The 17,814-nt window shown below is 40.2% G+C and overlaps 2 protein-coding genes across 4 annotated transcripts in view; one reads left to right on the forward strand and one right to left on the reverse strand.

Moving 5' to 3' along the window:
- The window catches only part of DNASE2B (deoxyribonuclease 2 beta), a 684,289-nt gene that overhangs the window by 2,146 nt on the left and 664,329 nt on the right, over positions 1–17,814 (reverse strand). The gene's annotated exons all lie outside the window — the stretch shown is intronic.
- LOC311617749 (UPF0690 protein C1orf52) lies at positions 542–7,859 on the forward strand. The gene is made up of 3 exons (XM_084874446.1): positions 542–883; positions 1,505–1,703; positions 6,578–7,859. Exons 1-3 carry the CDS (start codon positions 617–619, stop codon positions 6,649–6,651), a joined length of 540 nt encoding a protein of 179 aa, XP_084730572.1. The 5' UTR covers positions 542–616; the 3' UTR covers positions 6,652–7,859.

The following is a 17,814-nucleotide window of genomic DNA, read 5'->3' on the forward strand; positions in this document are numbered from 1 at the left end:
GTAAGATCTTTGGTTAATCCCACCCCCTACCCCCTATCTCCTCCTCCTCTGCCCTCCCCCCTTCTCTTTGCCCTCCCCCTTTTGCCTCTGAGATTCCTCAGTCTGTTCCATGTTTCCATGCCTCTGATTCTATTTGGTTCACCAGTTTATTTTGTTCCTTAAATTTCTTGATCGTTTATTCTGATTTTTAGGTTCAATTGTTGATAGATAAGTATTTGTTACTGTTCATAGTTTTTATCTCTCTTTTGAAGAGAAGATGCAGCAGGATCAGAAATAGTGTTTTTCTCTAGGCAAGACCTAAAGGGAAGTGGCAGTAAAATGACAAAATTCTTAGCTCTTCTGTACCTTTAATGATACTGAGCGCTGGAAGTTTGGCTGGGACCACCAACCCAGGGCCTGCCTCCTCCCAGTGCACCTCCGACAGGAATGGGCGAAGCAAGCCCCTGCTGCAGAGCACGAGCGGCCTCTTCAGCCGGGAGCAATAGCGCGGCAGGGCCGCCAGGGGGAGCACCCCTCCCCGCGATTACCGGCGAGACAGGGGGGCGGGGCCTCGGAGGCGGGGCCTGTGACAGCTTCCGGCTTCCGTCGGAGGCCTGGGTCGCCGAGCGTCGCCGTCATGGCCGCGGAGGAGAAGGACCCCCTGAGCTACTTCGCCGCGTACGGGAGCAGCAGCTCGGGCTCCTCGGACGAGGAGGACAGCAGCGAGCCGGAGGAGGCGCGGCGCGGGGCCCCGGACCCGGCGCAGTCGGCGGGCGGCTGTGCGAACAAGAAGCTGCCGGGCCCCGACGAGCTGTTCCGCAGCGTGACTCGGCCGGCCTTCCTCTACAACCCGCTCAACAAGCAGATCGACTGGGAGCGGCACGTCGTCAAGGCGCCCGAGGAGGTGAGGCTTCCCCTACCCCGGCTCTGGGTCTCGGCCCCGGCCTCCGCCCTCCCGAGCCGGCCCCCCCCCCCCCCCGGACCGGAAGTCCGCCCCCCACCCGCAGTCACCCCCGGGGATGCCGCGCCCGCCCCCTCCGCCCCGGGAGCCCGCGCCCCGCCCCCGCCGCCCCGCCCGCTTGTGAGGAGCCCCCAAACCTCCGCGCTCGGTGCCCCTCCCGCGGGCCAGGACTAACGGTGGTGACTCCCCGCCCCGCTGCAGCTGGTCCCCGGGACCCCTCCCCCCTGACGCCGAAGTGCCTGCGGTGCTGCCTCCAAGACAGTGTCGGCCCCGCCGCCTCCGGAAAGGGTCAGCCTTGGCGTAGTGTCTGGGACTGGATTCTTCTTTGGTAATTAAAAAGTTACTAGCTTTCTTCGTATAGGGAAAACCCTTTGGCTTGTCACGTAACGGTATTGTGATTTGGATGGAAAAAGAAAAAAAAAAAGAAATGTTATCTTTAAACTTAAAAAAAAAAAAAAAAGTCAACCTGGACAGTAATCAATCGAACGGCAGGGAGGGGCATGTGCCCCACGGATGCGGGGAACCTCGGATCCTCACGGCGCCTCGTGTGTGTTTGCTCAACAGCCGCCGAAGGAATTCAAAATCTGGAAGTCCAACTGCGTGCCGCCGCCCGAGACCTACGCCGCCGAGAAGAAGCCGCCGCCGCCAGAGCTGGACATGGCCATCAAGTGGTCCAACATCTACGAGGACAACGGCGACGACGCCCCGCAGAGCGTGCGGAGGGCGCGGCTGCTGCCCGAAGGGGAGGAGACGGTGGAGTCGGGTAAGGAGGGGCAGGCTCCTTGTGATGAGTTCAAGAAGGTTGGGATGCTTGATGAAATTGAAATCTGCCATGTTAGCAAATTAATTAGGATAGCCTTTGAATAGTTTTTACTGTGTGGTTTGTTTTGGGTTTTTTTTGTTAGTTTGTTTTAAATATATTTGATTGATTTTTTACAGAGAGGAAGAGAGAGGGATAGAGAGTTAGAAACATCGCTGAGAAAGAATCATCAAGCAGCTGCCTCCTGCACACCCCCTACTGGGGATGTGCCCACATCCAAGGTACATGCCCTTGACCGGAATCGAACCCAGGACCTTTCAGTCCGCTGGCCAATGCCCTATCCATTGAGCCAAACCGGTTTCAGCTTTTTTTTGTGTGTGTTTTTTTTGTTTTGTTTTTTTAAAGATGATACGTAGCCACCTTCCAAGTGCTGCTACCTCAGCCGTTAGTATTTGCCCTGTTTTAGAGAAAGAGTATAAATTATTCAGGCCTTAGAGTGAAGTGTCTGCTGTCTCAGGCAGTGGTGTATGGGATTGATGACGGCTTATTAACAGCAGAGTTAATTCATGTATTTTTTTTTCTTGTGTTTGCAGTTGTGAAGGCTTCATATTATATGAAAGTAAAATTAAAAGTAAAGCGAAAATTAGTGTGACAAAATGAGCTTACCCGAGTTAATACTATATAGTAATTAAAAATAGTAATGTAATGACCACGTCATCTTACCTTCGTCATAATGTCATAATTTCATCTCTTACTTGGACTATAAGTAGCCACAGTAATCTCTGCCGCCACACTTTTAATTCCCATTTTCATCCTTCACACTGTATGTAACTAATAATGTTAGTTTTCTAAAAGTCATACCTGATTATATAACTCACCTGCCCAATACCCTTCACCAACATCATAGAGTCAAAGCTTTGTGGGATGGACTCTGCCTTTCTCTCCACTCTCATTTCACCTGGCCCCTTTCTGGCACTTTAAGATCTTAAAATTCAAGCCTGAATGCGCCATGCTATTTTATCCATGCCTTTCAGTATATGTTGCACCGTAGTCTGGACTGTTGTTCTCTTCCTCTTTGGCTGGTAAACTCATTTATCCCTCAAAATCCAACTCGAAAAAGAAAACCTAAGATTATTACCTTCCTCAATTTAATTATCTGTACCTGTGTATTCTAATGCTATTGATTGCACTTACCACCTTTTATGTGATTAGTATTCACTGTCTCCTTTATGAAAATGAGTTCCTTACACAGCAAGGTCCAGGTTTTATTTATGTTTGTGTCAAAGTTTGCAGTAGAATACATTCTAAGAACTCAGTGGACAGTTGTTGAGTTACTGTTTTATTTTGGAATATCATTTTAATGAAAAGATGTACCATTTTTTGTTGAACAGATTTCTGATCATTTTCCCATAAATCAAAAGCAGTTAGCTCTTTTTACAACCATGCAGAGTTTTGTTTGTTTTAAGAGCAAGAGTAACTAACTGGTAGTTCTTCAGTTTTTATTCTTGGCTTTTTCATTTCTTTCACTGATTTCCCAGTGTGTATTAGAAATCACCAAGGCACATCGTCAGTAAATGCATCGTTTTGAAGACACCAAATGAAGGGGGCATTAAAATACCTCATATAGTATTTTATATCATTAATAATACCACTTTTGTGTAAATATTCTTTAATCTTTACAACACCTTGTGAAAATGTGGAAATGAGAGCTTGTGTGACATATCCAAAGCCACAAAACTAGAAAATGGCATGCTCCAAGGTAGGTTCCTTCACAAATTCAGGTCCTTAAGTAGAAAGGACGAATTATTAAACTGGAGTTTCATCTTTTTATAGTTTTCAAGTTAGAGTGCATAAGAAATATTCCATAGGAAGTGTGGCAGCAAGGCCACTTGATGGTGTAACTGGGGTGCCATACACAGGTGCGCTCCTTTTTCCTCTGTGGGAAAGGCGAGGATTATATATCCCGGACAAGTGGAAAGAATTTTCTTTTTCTCCAGCTTGCCTATTGAGTTCATATAGAAGGAATTCCAAATATGTGGCAAACTGCTATTGCCATAGTTATTTTCTAAGCTTTTGGTCATATGATGGTCCTCCATCAGAAAGTGAATGTTGGCAATATAAAAAAACAAAAGGACTCAAACACACCCAACCATTTTAAAGCTGGATCACAAGATTAAAAGATAATCCTGAAATCTATCTTCTTAAAATAAATACCTTCTCTTAATTCATAAAATATCTGTGTTAAGTTTTTAGATTATCACATTATTGTGCTTACTTTTCTTCCCATTTTCTGCCTTTTTGTCCTTTTTTAAAAAATATATATATTTTATTGATTTTTTTACAGAGAGGAAGGAAGAGTGATAGAGAGCTAGAAACATCGATGAGAGAGAAACATCCATCAGCTGCCCCCTGCACACCCTCTATTGGGGATGTGCCCACAACCAAGGTACATGCCCTTGACCAGAATCGAACCTGGGACCCCTCAGTTCGCAGGGTGAGGCTCTATCCACTGAGCCAAACCAGTTTCGGCCCTTTTGTCCTTTTTGCCAGTTAACTTTTTCCAGATATTTTAAGAGGAATTGGGGAAGGTTCAAAACTGGTCATTGAATTTTGCTATTTATTAACACCTCTTATTTAGTGGTTGTAAAATATTGATCTGTAAGGCGCTTAGATAATGAATTGTAGCTTTATTAATCATTAAAACTTAGCTCAAGTAGCTAATGCTTTCTTTTTTTAATTTAGAAAATTAGCTTGTATTAATAATTTAAACTTATTTACTTCTGGTGACACGAATTCCGTAATAGAAAACTTGTTTTCTTACTATTGCCTCTGTAGGACATGGCACAAAGTAGTAAAGCTTGATAAAGAAACATTTCAGTGTTTTGGAAGTGTTTTTTTCCTGCTCTGGTTTTTAAGGCAATGCCTTGTTATGTCAATAGGTGGCAGTAGCTCTTCTGTTCATATCAGTGATAAGAACTTTTCCAGCCTCAGTAATTTGTGTTTTTGTTGTTAATCAGTAAATGCACTTGTAACAAGTGGTGGATTAAAAGCAGAAGTGTCTTAAGATAATCTTTTTAATATATGTTAACAGATTCTTCTAGTAGAGTTACAAAGTAACTTTAATTTTTATATTTGTAGTGAAAATAATCTCTAAAGTCAATCATGATGATAATTAAACTCCAATTAAAAACCATAGGCTTGGTTTATTTGAGCTACATATTATTTTACTTGGTTTGTAGAGCAAGGATCTTTGTGTATACATAATAAACTACTGATTAAAGCTTTGGTTTGTAAATTCCTGGGATGATTTGTTAAGTTGAATTGTCTTTTATCGTATGGTCTACATAAATCCATAGTGCTTTATAAAATGTATGAATAACATCTCCATGCTGTGTTTGAAGATGAATGAAAATGAAATCACCTGTTCTTGATATTAATTATTGCACATATCAACCAAGGAAATATTTTGAGTATGGTACAGTTAGCAAAAGGAAATTGAAGACTTAATATTTTAACTATATTTCCTCTATAGTTGTATGATCTGGTAACATTGGCTTCCCAAATTTTTTAATATAAAGGTCCCTTCAACATAGTTTTTATATATATATATTATTGATTTTGTACAGAGAGGAAGGGAGAGAGATAGAGAGTTAGAAACATCAATGAGAGAGAGTCATCGATCAGCTGCCTCTTGCACACCCCCTACTGGGGATATGCCCGCAACCAAGGTACATGCCCTTGACCGGAATCGAACCCGGGACCTTTCAGTCCCCAAGCCAATGCTCTATCCATTGAGCCAACCCAGTTTCGGCTCAACATAGTTTTTAGACCGCCACGTAATAGTTTTGAACTTTGAGTATCTGTTGTTGATGGGGAAAATAAAGTCAAAAGTTCAATGACTTCAGTAATGTACTTAAAATAAGTTTGTATTTTGTAAATCATATCTTTTACAAGTTATTTATTCCATCTATGTAGTGTTCTTAAAATCAAGCTACACATTTGTTCAGAGAAATGGGAAGTTAGCAGCTGCTCTCTGCTACCCTGTGTTTTATTGAAACATGTAGTTGGAGGGGTTTTTTTGTTATTTTTTTTTTGTTTCTGTAGTTAGATATTTTAAATTGAAAAAATGGTCCACTTCTCATTTTGACATTTATATTAATTGTCAAATTAATTTTTGTAGCTATAGACATTAGAAAAGTTATAAAGGACATAGTTTAATGTAAGGTTCTTTCTCCATCCTCCCTCTCAAATTCTTCACAATATGAAGGAGGAAAGATGTCTGTTTTTCTATTTCCATTGGAATATTCTCATCCTGCTAGGAATGGGATAGAGAGGGTAAGGGGAGTAGAACTAACTACATAGGACATAATTGCAAATACAGTGAAACCTGTGATTTTTTTAAATTGCAAAATATAAGGAGTCTAGGGATAAGATAAGGAAGTTATTTGTTTGGGGTGGGGGTGGTGTTAAAGCAGATTGGAAGGGAAAAAATATCTGATAGCCACTTAAATAATGTTATGGTTAAATTGTGTGTGTGTGGAAAATAGTGTGTTCCATTTGTATGAAGTGTAGATTATATATTTAAATACAACATATACTGTGGAATACATGGGAATAGCTTTTTCAGAAAAAAATCTGATTTTTGTATTTTAGGTTACCTTAAATAGAGCACTAAAGGGCGAATTTTGTATAACAATTGAAACAAAATCCCTTTTTTTACTTGCACTTTAAAATCAAAGTTTTAAAAGTTAATTTTTGGATTTTTGAGGGGAAACTTTGAAAGAAACAGTTGAAGCTGATGGTATTGTTACAAAGTAAATGAAATTGAAATGCTTTTTAAAAATTACTGATTGAAACTCTTCCTTTCCTGTTTAAAGATGATGAAAAAGATGAGCATACTTCTAAAAAGCGTAAAGTAGAACCGGGAGAATCAACAAAGAAGAAAAAGTAGAAAACAACAAATGACAAATTTTGGACTGGGAAACTTATTGATGAAATGGTTTTTTGGTCAGATAAGTTGATATTGTAAAATATGAAATGTCATCTCCATGTAAGTATCCTAATAAGTATTGCTGTGGCAGGAACTTTCCACTGTAAAATTCACTTTTTATTTAAAACTTCTATGTATTTAAAACTCAAATGGTGACTTGTGATTGTGAAGTTGACAACACTTGGAAGCATTCTTGCTATCACAGAACTGGTGACATGCTTTGAGATTTCTGTCAGATGTTGACATGCCAATGTCCTATGAACCTTTTATAAAGGAATATATTTTTTAAAGTAAATATAATGTAATGTACTGTGAACTTGTAGAGTTCTTTTCAACAGTGTTTGTACAGTGTAAATAGATCATGGAAATAAAATTAAGTATTCAATAGTACTATTACTGCATTACATTAACATTTGAATATTCGTGACATACTCTTCTTTGCCATGTGATATTAATAGTAGGCATTACCATTTAGGAATTTTCTCCTGTGTACAAGGTGCTTTGTACATACATTACCTGTGATTCTCAAACAGCCTAGTAAAACAGGTATTAGTAGTCTTATTTGATAATAAAGAGTAACATCCAAGGTTACACAGATAGTGAACAGTGAATTTGGGATTTAACGCACGACACTTGAGCTCCAAAATCATCACACTAAACCATCTATCTGCCAATGAAAACTTAGGAACTGTGATTGGCATCTTTTCTAGGTACCCTTATGTAGTGGGTAGTGAAGATCCTTTCCTCACCTGATTGTATTACTGCACGTATCATATATGTCTTATTACTGTAAAAATTCATCGATTCCTCTGTTATAGTTTGCTGAATACAAAGAGTTGCCAGATGTCAAAAGTAAAAATAGAGGACACACAGTTAAGTTTGAATTTTATAAACAATAACTAATGCTTTAGTATATGTAATATTTAAAACCTATTTATACTAAAAATTTGTTTACACGAAAATCAAATTTAACTGGGCGTCTTATAATTTATCAGCCAACCCTACTTCTACATGGTTTCTCTACCCAGCTCCTATTTAAATGCTGCATATGGTGATCAAGAAAACAAGATGGTAGTCAGGAAGGTAATCTTAGATTTGACTTATATGGTCCAAAATGTATGTGCTGTTATTTGTAACATTTTGAATAATAAAAGGAAAAAATACACTGCGTCAGTCTCTCCATGATTCTTACCTTTAAGAGGCAGTATTAATTACAGGACACACTGCATTTATAGTGTAAAAATAAGATTTTAGTTTTAAAAAACCCCAAGTCCAATTGCTTCCCCCCATATTGGAAGCCAATCTTTAAAAAACCTATAAAATTTGTTTAGTTGGGAACATGATCAAGTAGATTAAAATTTGTGTCATTAAAAGTATACCAGCCATGGTTTTGGAATAAGCAAGGAATGTAACAGTATGATGATTTCTAGTATGTCTCAAACTTACAAAAAAACAATTGCAACTGCCTATCCTTAGGTTTACAAATGTATGAATACCAAAATTGAAGTAATTGACAAAGCAAGAAACTGTTTAAGGTTGAAGTCTTTATATGTGAATAATTTGGAGGGTGGGTGGCATCAACTGGTAAAGCATAACCCACTGTGGCACCAAATTAAATGGAATTATAATTAATGAGGCAAAATGTACACTGAGTGGCCAGATTATTATGATCTCTGAATACATAGTAATCTGGCCACTCAGAGAGTGTGTGTGTTGTGTGTGTGTATGTATTAGAGGCCCGGTGCATGGGGGACAGGGCAGTTGGCCGGCCTGCCTGTTGGTCAAACTGGTCAAGGGGACAATTTGCATATTTTATTATATAGGATATGCACTGAGTGGCCAGATTATTATGCATTCAGAGATCATAATAATCTGGCCACTCAGTGTATAGTCTGAAAACATGTGGTGGTGAAACAGATAACTCAGAAGTTGCTAAAATACTATAACATTAAAAAATGAAAGCAAACCATATGCCCACAAAAAAAAAAAAAGCCCAGCAAGCCACTCTGAAACTCTTTTAGACATTTTGTTCCATTCCCATTTCACAACTTACACCAGTTAAGACAGAACGAAAGCTCACTACAGCAGTCCCCAATGGTGCTTTGATCCTCCTTTCTAAAAGGTAACAGAATGGAGAGGAAACAAATACTACTCTTCTTTTTGGAGGTGGTGTATGTTCCAATATTTTAACCACGCTTGTGAGATTATGGAGCAACTTCTGAGAATGGTGCATCTGTGATATACAGGCCAGGCTACTTTTCATTTGGGAGGGGGGAGGGAAGATACAAGGAAGGAGACTAAATGTTTTGGAACAGTTTCAGCCATTTGTATCTTGGGTTTCTTCTCAAAATGATAGTCAGTGGGAAGGAAGATGAACTTGCTTATGGATTTCTTCACCTTCCACGAAAGTATACCTGGTTGGAATGTTGACTTTCCTGGCACTTTCTACATCTGTCACCACATTAGAGAATGGATTCTTTATCCCTTCAGAGAACATGTTTGCTTAGTTGTCCTTGTGGGTTCTCAGGTAAGGAGCTGCTTGGTTTAGCTAGTGAAAATCCAGTGGGAAAAGCTTAGAAAAATCCATATAGATAAGAGAGATCCTCTAATCAAATTGCTTCCTTTTAGAGAATCAAATCACTTGATATTTCTGGTAGTTTGCTCACCTTTAGGATAAGGAAGTTGTATCCGGCGTGAAGGACTCCTTTGTATAAGGATAAAATTGAGAAGAGAACTTAAGCATTTTTGGGTCATTTTAAAATTTTAAGTGTAAATAGCCTTAGAGAGCTTTGTGGAAAATATTCTAAAAGGAATCAGCATTGTTGAGAAAATTGACACTGCCTTTTAGCCATTAAAATAATTTCCAAATGAAAGGAGAGACAATTAAAATATGAATGAACTAATGCAGGTTTGGACATGGCCTACATATACATAAAACATGTTGCCACCTGATTGAGATACAAAGCCCTACCAGAGATATTTGAAAAATGTGATTATTTTATAGATATCTGAATGAACTTAGCAACTCAACTTGATAGGTGGAAACTGATGAGTTTAAATCCACAACAACTTTAAAATGTACCCTTGGTGGAATTTTGGATTTTAGAGTTTTGTATCCATACAGAACTGCTCTCCTGTTTTACCTGGCATGATCACTTAGTACAGGAGTGCCAGACAGACAGTCCTACAAAAAGGTGTGACATCTCCAGCAAGTGTTTTGTTGAACTTTTCATTAAGTTCTGAAGCTTTTTCTCTTGATCTCCTTCCACTTGATAGTTTTCCCAATTTGAAGCATGGCAAATTTTAATGCAGTAGAAAGAAAAGAAGAAAAAAAAAAGATACCAAGAAGCATTTGTATGTACTGCCCCAGAGGTGGAACTTTTAGCCTGTTTTGTTTATTGATGAGCAATGCTTGGCACATAGTAGGCACTCAATGTAACTGCTAACTGTTGATGGTAAGCTGAATTCCTCACCCCAGGCTTAGGGGTGGTCCAGCAGAGGTTTGTGTTTCCAGTTATATGTGCCAATAAATCTTGACAGTTTAAACCAATTTGAGTTAAGTTTTCTGTCATTTTTCTTCAAAAACATCCCAATTGATGTGAAACTCTTCCTCTTTTGGTTTCTTCCAGGGCCCCATGCTATCCTGGTTCGTGTCTCTATTTTCTCTGGCTCTTTCTCTGGCAACTGTCCTTGAATGCCAGTGTAGATTATGTAGTTCCTTTCTCATTCTCCACACTGGTTCTTGATTCCAGCCAAGTTTCAGCCCCAGATTTGCATATCCAATTGTATATTTCCCCGTGGGTCTCAAAGGCCCCTCATACCAAAGACTGTGTCAAACCCTGTCACCTCCCATATTTCATTTCTAGTTAATGGTGTCACCATCAACCTGGAAGTTGGCCCTTTTATCACTTTCCATCACATAGGTTTGGGCAGGAAACACTGAAGGTTCTCTCATTCTCACACCAGAGGCCTGGTGCATGAATTTGTGCATGGGTGGGGTCCCTCTGGATGGTCTGTAGGGATAGGGCTCATACCTGCAGTCCAATGCTGCCTGCAGCTCCTATCTGCTGCTCCCACTTATCCCAGCCTCCTGTGCCTGCTTCAGGCTCTCACCCAATCATTCCTGATCGGGAGAGGTTCGTGCTGCTGCAGCCTCTGCATCTGGCACCCTCCCAAGGCGAGTGGCCTGCAGGATTAGGCTGAAACCTGCTCTCCGACATCATCCAACGGGTCCTGGATTGCCAGAGGACACAGGCCAGACTGAGGAACCCCACCAGTGCACAATCAGACCAGGGAGGGTCCACAGGAGGGCTCCAGGGCATGTCCGGCCCATCTCATTCAGTCCCAATCTGCTGGACCCCGGCAGCAAGCTAACCTACCGGTCAGAGCATCTACTCCCTGGTGATCAGTACACATCATAACAACTGGTCGACCAGTTGACTGCCTGCCCCTGATGGTCAGTGCATGTCATAGCAAGTGGTTGAGCATCCTTAGCATATTATTAGCATATTATTAGCATATTATGCCTTGATTGATTGGTCAGTTATTCTGCCATTTTGTCTCTTTGCATATTAGCCTCTTATTATATAGGATACCTCGTAATCTGGCTCTAATGAATTGTTTACAACCCCCTAGATATCCTATTAGTTTCATTGTTCTGTGCTTTCTTTTGTACAGTTTGCTCGGCCCGGGCTTCATCTGCATACTTAGTGAACACCCCCTTCTTATCCTCCACGGAGCAGTTCAAACATTCCCTTCTTTACATACTTTGTTCTGTTTACTGCGAAATCTGGACCTGTACATTGTTTTCCCCCATGCTCAGTACTAAACGAATAGCCAGCATTTACTGAGTACTTGCCAGGCTTGTTCTTGGTGCATGTATTAGCTCATTGAATTCAATGAGGTATGTGCTATTAAAAGCCCTACTTTTCAGGGGAGAAAACTGGGCTTCCTCACTACACTGGAGAAGAGGAAGGAGCCTGAAGGAGCCAACAGATTGATTTATTAATTCCTGCCTGTTTCATTCAGAGAATGTCTTACTCCTAGAAGGCACTCAGAATACAAATATTTGGGTAATTAGTGAATCCAAAACCAGTTCACCAAAAGTGCAGAATTTGTTGAATACACCAGAAACATCTTTCAGATAGATTAGATTGATGTAAAATGAAAGTCAATATATAAATGTTTTAAAGAGGATTAATGCATATTTCAATGACTTTTTAGCTTAATTACCACATATTTGGAGCATTTTTAATTGGACATCTTAAAGGAATAGGGCTGGGAATATATCCCTGACCCTTTAAAACTGTATTTTAGCTTGTCAATTGTTATTTAAAGCAACGTGAAATAGTTTTAAGCCACAAATTTTGCCTCAGATTTCACTGGCTTTTCTCTAACATTTCAAATTATGGCCTGAGTTTAGAGCCATAGCACGGGGCGTGGGGAGGCCTCCAGAGCTCCCCCGGAATGGCCTTCCCATAACGTAGGAATGTCTGCTCTGTGATCTTCGCCTCTCTTTTCAAGGCTCCCAGACAAGCCCATGAAATGACAGGTTTACAGGCTAGATTCGAAAAGCCATTTCCTGTGTGTCTGCAATATTTTGGTACCCAGGGTCTGGAACTCCTGTTCCTTTCCCTGTGTTTTACCATTTTTCTGAAAAAAGAAGAAACAGGATTTGGTGCATATCATTGAAGTAAAAGTGTAGCTCTATTCCCGGTATAATTACCTGTCTTTGTTTCTAAAAGGGGCAAAAATTCTAACCACCTTCCCAAGAACACTGGTGGGTTTGCATTAACATTTTAAACTTAGAATTCCTGAGGGAGATTTCAAGGAAATAACAAAACAAGCACTTCCACCTAAGGAGGTGACATGTCTGCCAGCAAAGCTATGAGCAAGTCAACTCACATACCAGTAACTCCTCTGAGGCTCACCTCCAGGGGGATTTTAAGACACACACACACACACACACACACACACACACACACACACGCCCTCTTGAGACACTAAGAATCCATAGGACCTTGCTCTCTTTACCATGTTCTGCCTTCAGGCCTTCCCTTCCAATCTTCTCCTTAATTACAAAAAGTGGCCCAAAAACCTTAACAGTAAAATGTCTTCCATAACATCATATGTCAAATCTGTAAGGCATACAGTCTTGATTTTTTCCCCCTCTTAATTTAAGCTTAATGATTCGAGCTCCAAGTACCTGCTACGCCTGCCTCTGTCCATTCCAAACGAATTAGAGCAATTACCTGAGCCACCCAGGCCTGCAGATCTGTTAAAGCCTGTTAGTGAGGTTAACAAATGAGAGGGTTAATTTCTCTAGTTTGCTCCACGGCTGGGGAAGAAAGATCATGCCCTTACCATGCAAGGTGTTTTTGAATTTTCCAGCTTTTCTCTCTACACCAAGCTGCCACCCTGGAGAAGAGCTTACTTTGGGATTCCAGACTGTCTGGAACCCTGAGGTAAGTGAATTCCGAACCAAAGCCCTGGAATTCACTATCACTCATGAAAAAGGCTCTCCTAGCCCTGCTGCTTCAACTGTGTAAAAAAGAGGTGGGTGCTTCTTTTGTTTAAAGGAGTAGGCACCTACTTGGCGATGTGGACTTAACGCTTTAGAGACAGTCAGTGGCATTTTCTAGACAATTTGGCCAGGCCCCTGTGTATTTTTGACTTATTTACAAGTTGCTGAATTTATCCAGTCACTTTACCTAATTATAAACCGCCTGGGTTTTTCTCTTCTTTTTCCACTTTTGTTTCCACTGTAACAGTATCAAGGCTATCCTATGTCCATCTTGCTGGGTAGCCAAACCAGAGTTCCTAATTTAATCTTTTGCCCAGGAGGTGTTTTTTTGGTTTTTGTTTTTGTTTTTTTTCAGATCACACAGTCTAGTGTTGAATTTATTTTTAAGCCCCAGGGTGTTAGGTGAAGAGAAGATTAAATTTTCTTAGCATTACCATAATTTCAACTGATTTTTTCCATTGGGGTTTATGAAAATGTGATAAACAGTGATGGAGAACAGGTTTTCTATTGCCTCACAGTAGTGCCAAAAATCTGTATGTCACAGAAGCAAACAAATAAAAAATTAAAATTAAGTGCTTTCTTTATTACAAGTATATTTAGCCTTTTCAAAGACAGGAACGATGTTTACACCAAAATACAATAACAATTCTTTATATTTAAGTCACATTCCAATTCTGATAAAAATGAATGTTAAATATAAATTATTTATAATAATGGTGTTCATTTTCAAATTTTCTGATTATGAAAATGATAAATGTTCACTGTAGAAGTTCTAAAAAAAAAGAACAAAAACAAGAAAATGAAAATCACTTTTATCCAGTTAACATTTTGATATAAAGTATTTTCTTTGAGTGTTTTTCTATGCATATCTGTATATATTCAGAACAATAAACATTATCAATTCCATTAAGAGTTCTTCAGAAACTTAATTTTTATTTTCATTTATCTATTGGACATTAAAATTATTTCCACATTTTTTTCCACCACTACGATGAACATCTTTGTATTTGTTTGTCATATTTGATTATAGAACTACTTTTGTGAAAAAGCACTCAAGACGGAGTCATTTGTAAAGTTCATCCAGTTTGCTTGACTTATTGTTCCCAACTTTTTGAAACCACATTTAAACAGGTACTTTCAAACTTTTTAAATATCTCCTTGAAATCCTAAATATTAAGTCTCTTGGAAGAAAGCCAAACCCTTAAAATAGCAATTTGGCATTTCTAAAATATGTCCTCCTTTTAGCTGTTTTGGAAAAACAAAACAAAACAAAAAAAACAAAAAAAAACACGCTTCTTTTTAGACTGCCCCCAAAAGCTACTCCGATTCCAAAAAGCTACTCACTCACCAGTACTCAAATTCGGAGCATGGATATTTTACCCACAGCAAAAGGAGTTTGTGGCTACTATGAAATAAACACAACATCGGAGATGAAAAGACGACTGGGGGAAAACAATAACGAAGTAGGACAGCTTTTTCCCCTCCCATTCCTACATTATTGGCCATATTATTGCAATTAACAGAGGAAAACCTTAGGTGGAGCCAAAGGCTACTAAAGGAATACCCTGGGCATTCAGGCCAGGCCTCTGATTCCCCACAGCAGCCGGCTTACCCCAGTGCAGGAGGCACCCAAAGCTAGACAACGAAGTAGGGAGAGTGCATGGGAACACACACTTCAAAAATAAGAAGGAAAGCTCTGGCCAGTTTGGCTCAATGGAAAGAGCGTCAGCCTGCAGACTGAAGGGTCCCAGGTTCCATTATGGTCAGGGGCAGGTGCCTAGGTTGTGTGTTCTGCCCCCAGTGTGGGGCATGCAGGAGGTAGCCAATCAATGATACTCGCTCATCATTGATGCTTCTATCTCTCTCTCCCTTCATATCTGAAATCAATAAAAATATATTTTTTAAAAAGGGAAGAAAGAAAATGCCTCCTTATCGGGCTTGTGGAATTGGGGAAATTCCACAAAAGCTCCCAGCACAGCTTTGCCAGAGAGTTAAAAAGCAGACTCCCAAGAGAGGAGCTCCCGGGGAGAAGTAACATTATCCTAACTCTCATCTTGTCACTTAATCTCTTACATTGTTGCCTGGCTGCGGGGCATACACTTTACTAACTGGATTTAGGGACTGCTGGGGAGCCTTACATTTCCTGTGAGACAAACGGAGGGACCCAGCACAAGGCAATAAAGTGAGAAATTGTTCAATAAGTAATTGAACAAATGAACCAACATTTAGCATCTTTAAAAAAATATATTTTTTATTGATTTTTACAGACAGGAAGGGAGAGGGATAGAAAGCCATAAACATTGATGAGAGAGAAACATCGACCAGCTGCCTCCTGGGATGTGCCCACAACCAACGTACATGCCCCTGACCAGAATCAAACCTGGGACCCTTGAGTTGACAGGCCGACACTGAGCCAAACCAGCCAGAGCAACCCTTAGCATCTTACAGCAAGTGAGTGTCCTGCTGGCCTTTTCTCAATGGAGAACTGAGCAGAGCCCTCTAATAAGAGCATTTACTAATGTCCTTATTTCCCTGGATTGGTCCTGAAGGAAGCTACCAAGTCCAATTATGATCCTATACCTCAGTTACTCCGATTATTAATAACCTTTGATTAACTGGGATCCTCACTCTCCACCCCTCTCAATGTTTAGAAAAAAATGTTTTAAGAAAACAAGAATTTTTACTAACACACACACACACACACACACACACACACACCCTACAATTACTTCTCAGGGTTGGCCCTTGATCAGGTATAAAGTTTCTCCATTAATGTTTCAAGAAGTGTGTCCCAGGAAGACTACCGCAGATGCTCTGAGAAGAGGGCTGCATTGACCCCGTGTAGGATTCCTTCCTGCTAGAAATCCACAATGAACACGAGGAGACTCTGAGGAGTCATTCAATAAAGAAGCCTCTTGACCCTCTTTGCTGGTGTCTCAAATGCATGTGAGCACAGAATCCTGAGGACAGCCGGTAACATTTGAGAATGAACGTGAAGCCATGATGCTCTCCATCCGTGGAAGACTCATCTGGGTTTGCACAACTGGTGTGGAGGTGAGGGGGGTGATGGATCAGTGATTATTCAAGGAGTCAGAGTCTTCAGTAGAGTCTGTTTCCTAAAGGATTTTACAAAATAGTTGTTGAATCAAATAGACAATTTTGAGAGAAATGCAAATTAACACTGGTACTATGAAATGCTATTTCTCGCCAACTGGATTAGAATGACTCCGCTTGAGAACTCACTCTGTTGAGGTGATGGGAGCACAGGATGCTCACCAAGTGCAGGTAGGAGGGCAAATGACACAAGCCTTGTGGAGCAATTTGGCAAAATCTACAGAAATCATAAACGTATTTACCTATTAACCTAGCAAATCCCACCTTTGGGACTTTATCCTGTAGACAGCTGGTACATGTAAAATACTGTGATATATGTGCAAGATTGTTTGTTGAAATATTGTTTATAATAGCAAACATGGGAAGTAACTCAAGTGTCACGGGGGGCTGGTTAAATAACGATGGTTTATCCACACAACAGAATACAGGCAGTCCTCGAGTTACATCAGACTCGACTTAGGTAGTTTCTTGATGACGTCGCCATCTCCCATTTATTTATATATATATATAAAATTCCATCATATTGACGGATGTACATTTTGTGCTTTATGTTTTTTATTATTTATTTACCACAAGTAAAGGTCAGGAATTGTTATCTTTCTTTTAAAATGTTTTTATTGTTTCACTTCATTACTGCTGTGTATGTGCTCCATGTCACTGACGTAGGTGCTTATGTAGGTGGGTTCTGACTTATGGTAAAAATTTAAAATACAAAACAAGCAAAAGATATTTCCAATTAACTATTGGTTAAATGGAAAGTTTCACTAACCAGAATATCTCAGTGCCGGCATCCCAGTTACCTATTTCAGGATAGAAGTACGTACTGTGTCTTATTCTTCAGTCTTGTTTCTGCTGAATGATGGGGTACTGGCTCATTTACTTTTCTTCCTCATACAAAGGCTTGAAATAAGAGAAAGTAGCGAGAAAGGAAAAAGAGGGGAAGAGCAGAAAGCAGTTCTGTCCTCTGATGTATGTTTTGTTTAACCTGTGGCTAATAAGATTATTACTTTGAGCACAGGCGTTTGTCATTTTCTTTTGTTTTCCTCTACATATTCCTGCCTTTGGCTTTCTTCCTCTTCCCCTTCAGTTTTCATTAATGTTTTGGGGGTTGAGCTTACAGGTAGGTTGTGTGTGTTCCCTCCCTGCTGATTGCTAGCTGAAACTTGGATGTGGTGAGCTCGCTTTGATGACAAGCCCTAGGAAAGGGCCCAGCAATTCCCTGGAAGGAGCCTGGATCCCTGAGTGAGAATGAGAAGCAAGGCTGTCTGTCTTGGAGGACCTGGACCATCTGCACTGAGACTATCACATCTGCACTGAGACTATCACATCTGCACTGAGACTATCACATCTGCACTCAGACTATCACATCTGCACTCAGACTATCATATCTGCACTCAGACTATCCTGAGCTGCTGCACAGTTTAACTTTATCCTGGCCAATACAGCTCCTTTTCAAGAAAATCAAAAGGGTTGTACTAGGTAATCTC

This window comes from Pipistrellus hanaki (genome assembly GCF_964339955.1).
Source record: "Pipistrellus hanaki genome assembly, chromosome: 2".
Taxonomy (NCBI): domain Eukaryota; kingdom Metazoa; phylum Chordata; class Mammalia; order Chiroptera; family Vespertilionidae; genus Pipistrellus; species Pipistrellus hanaki.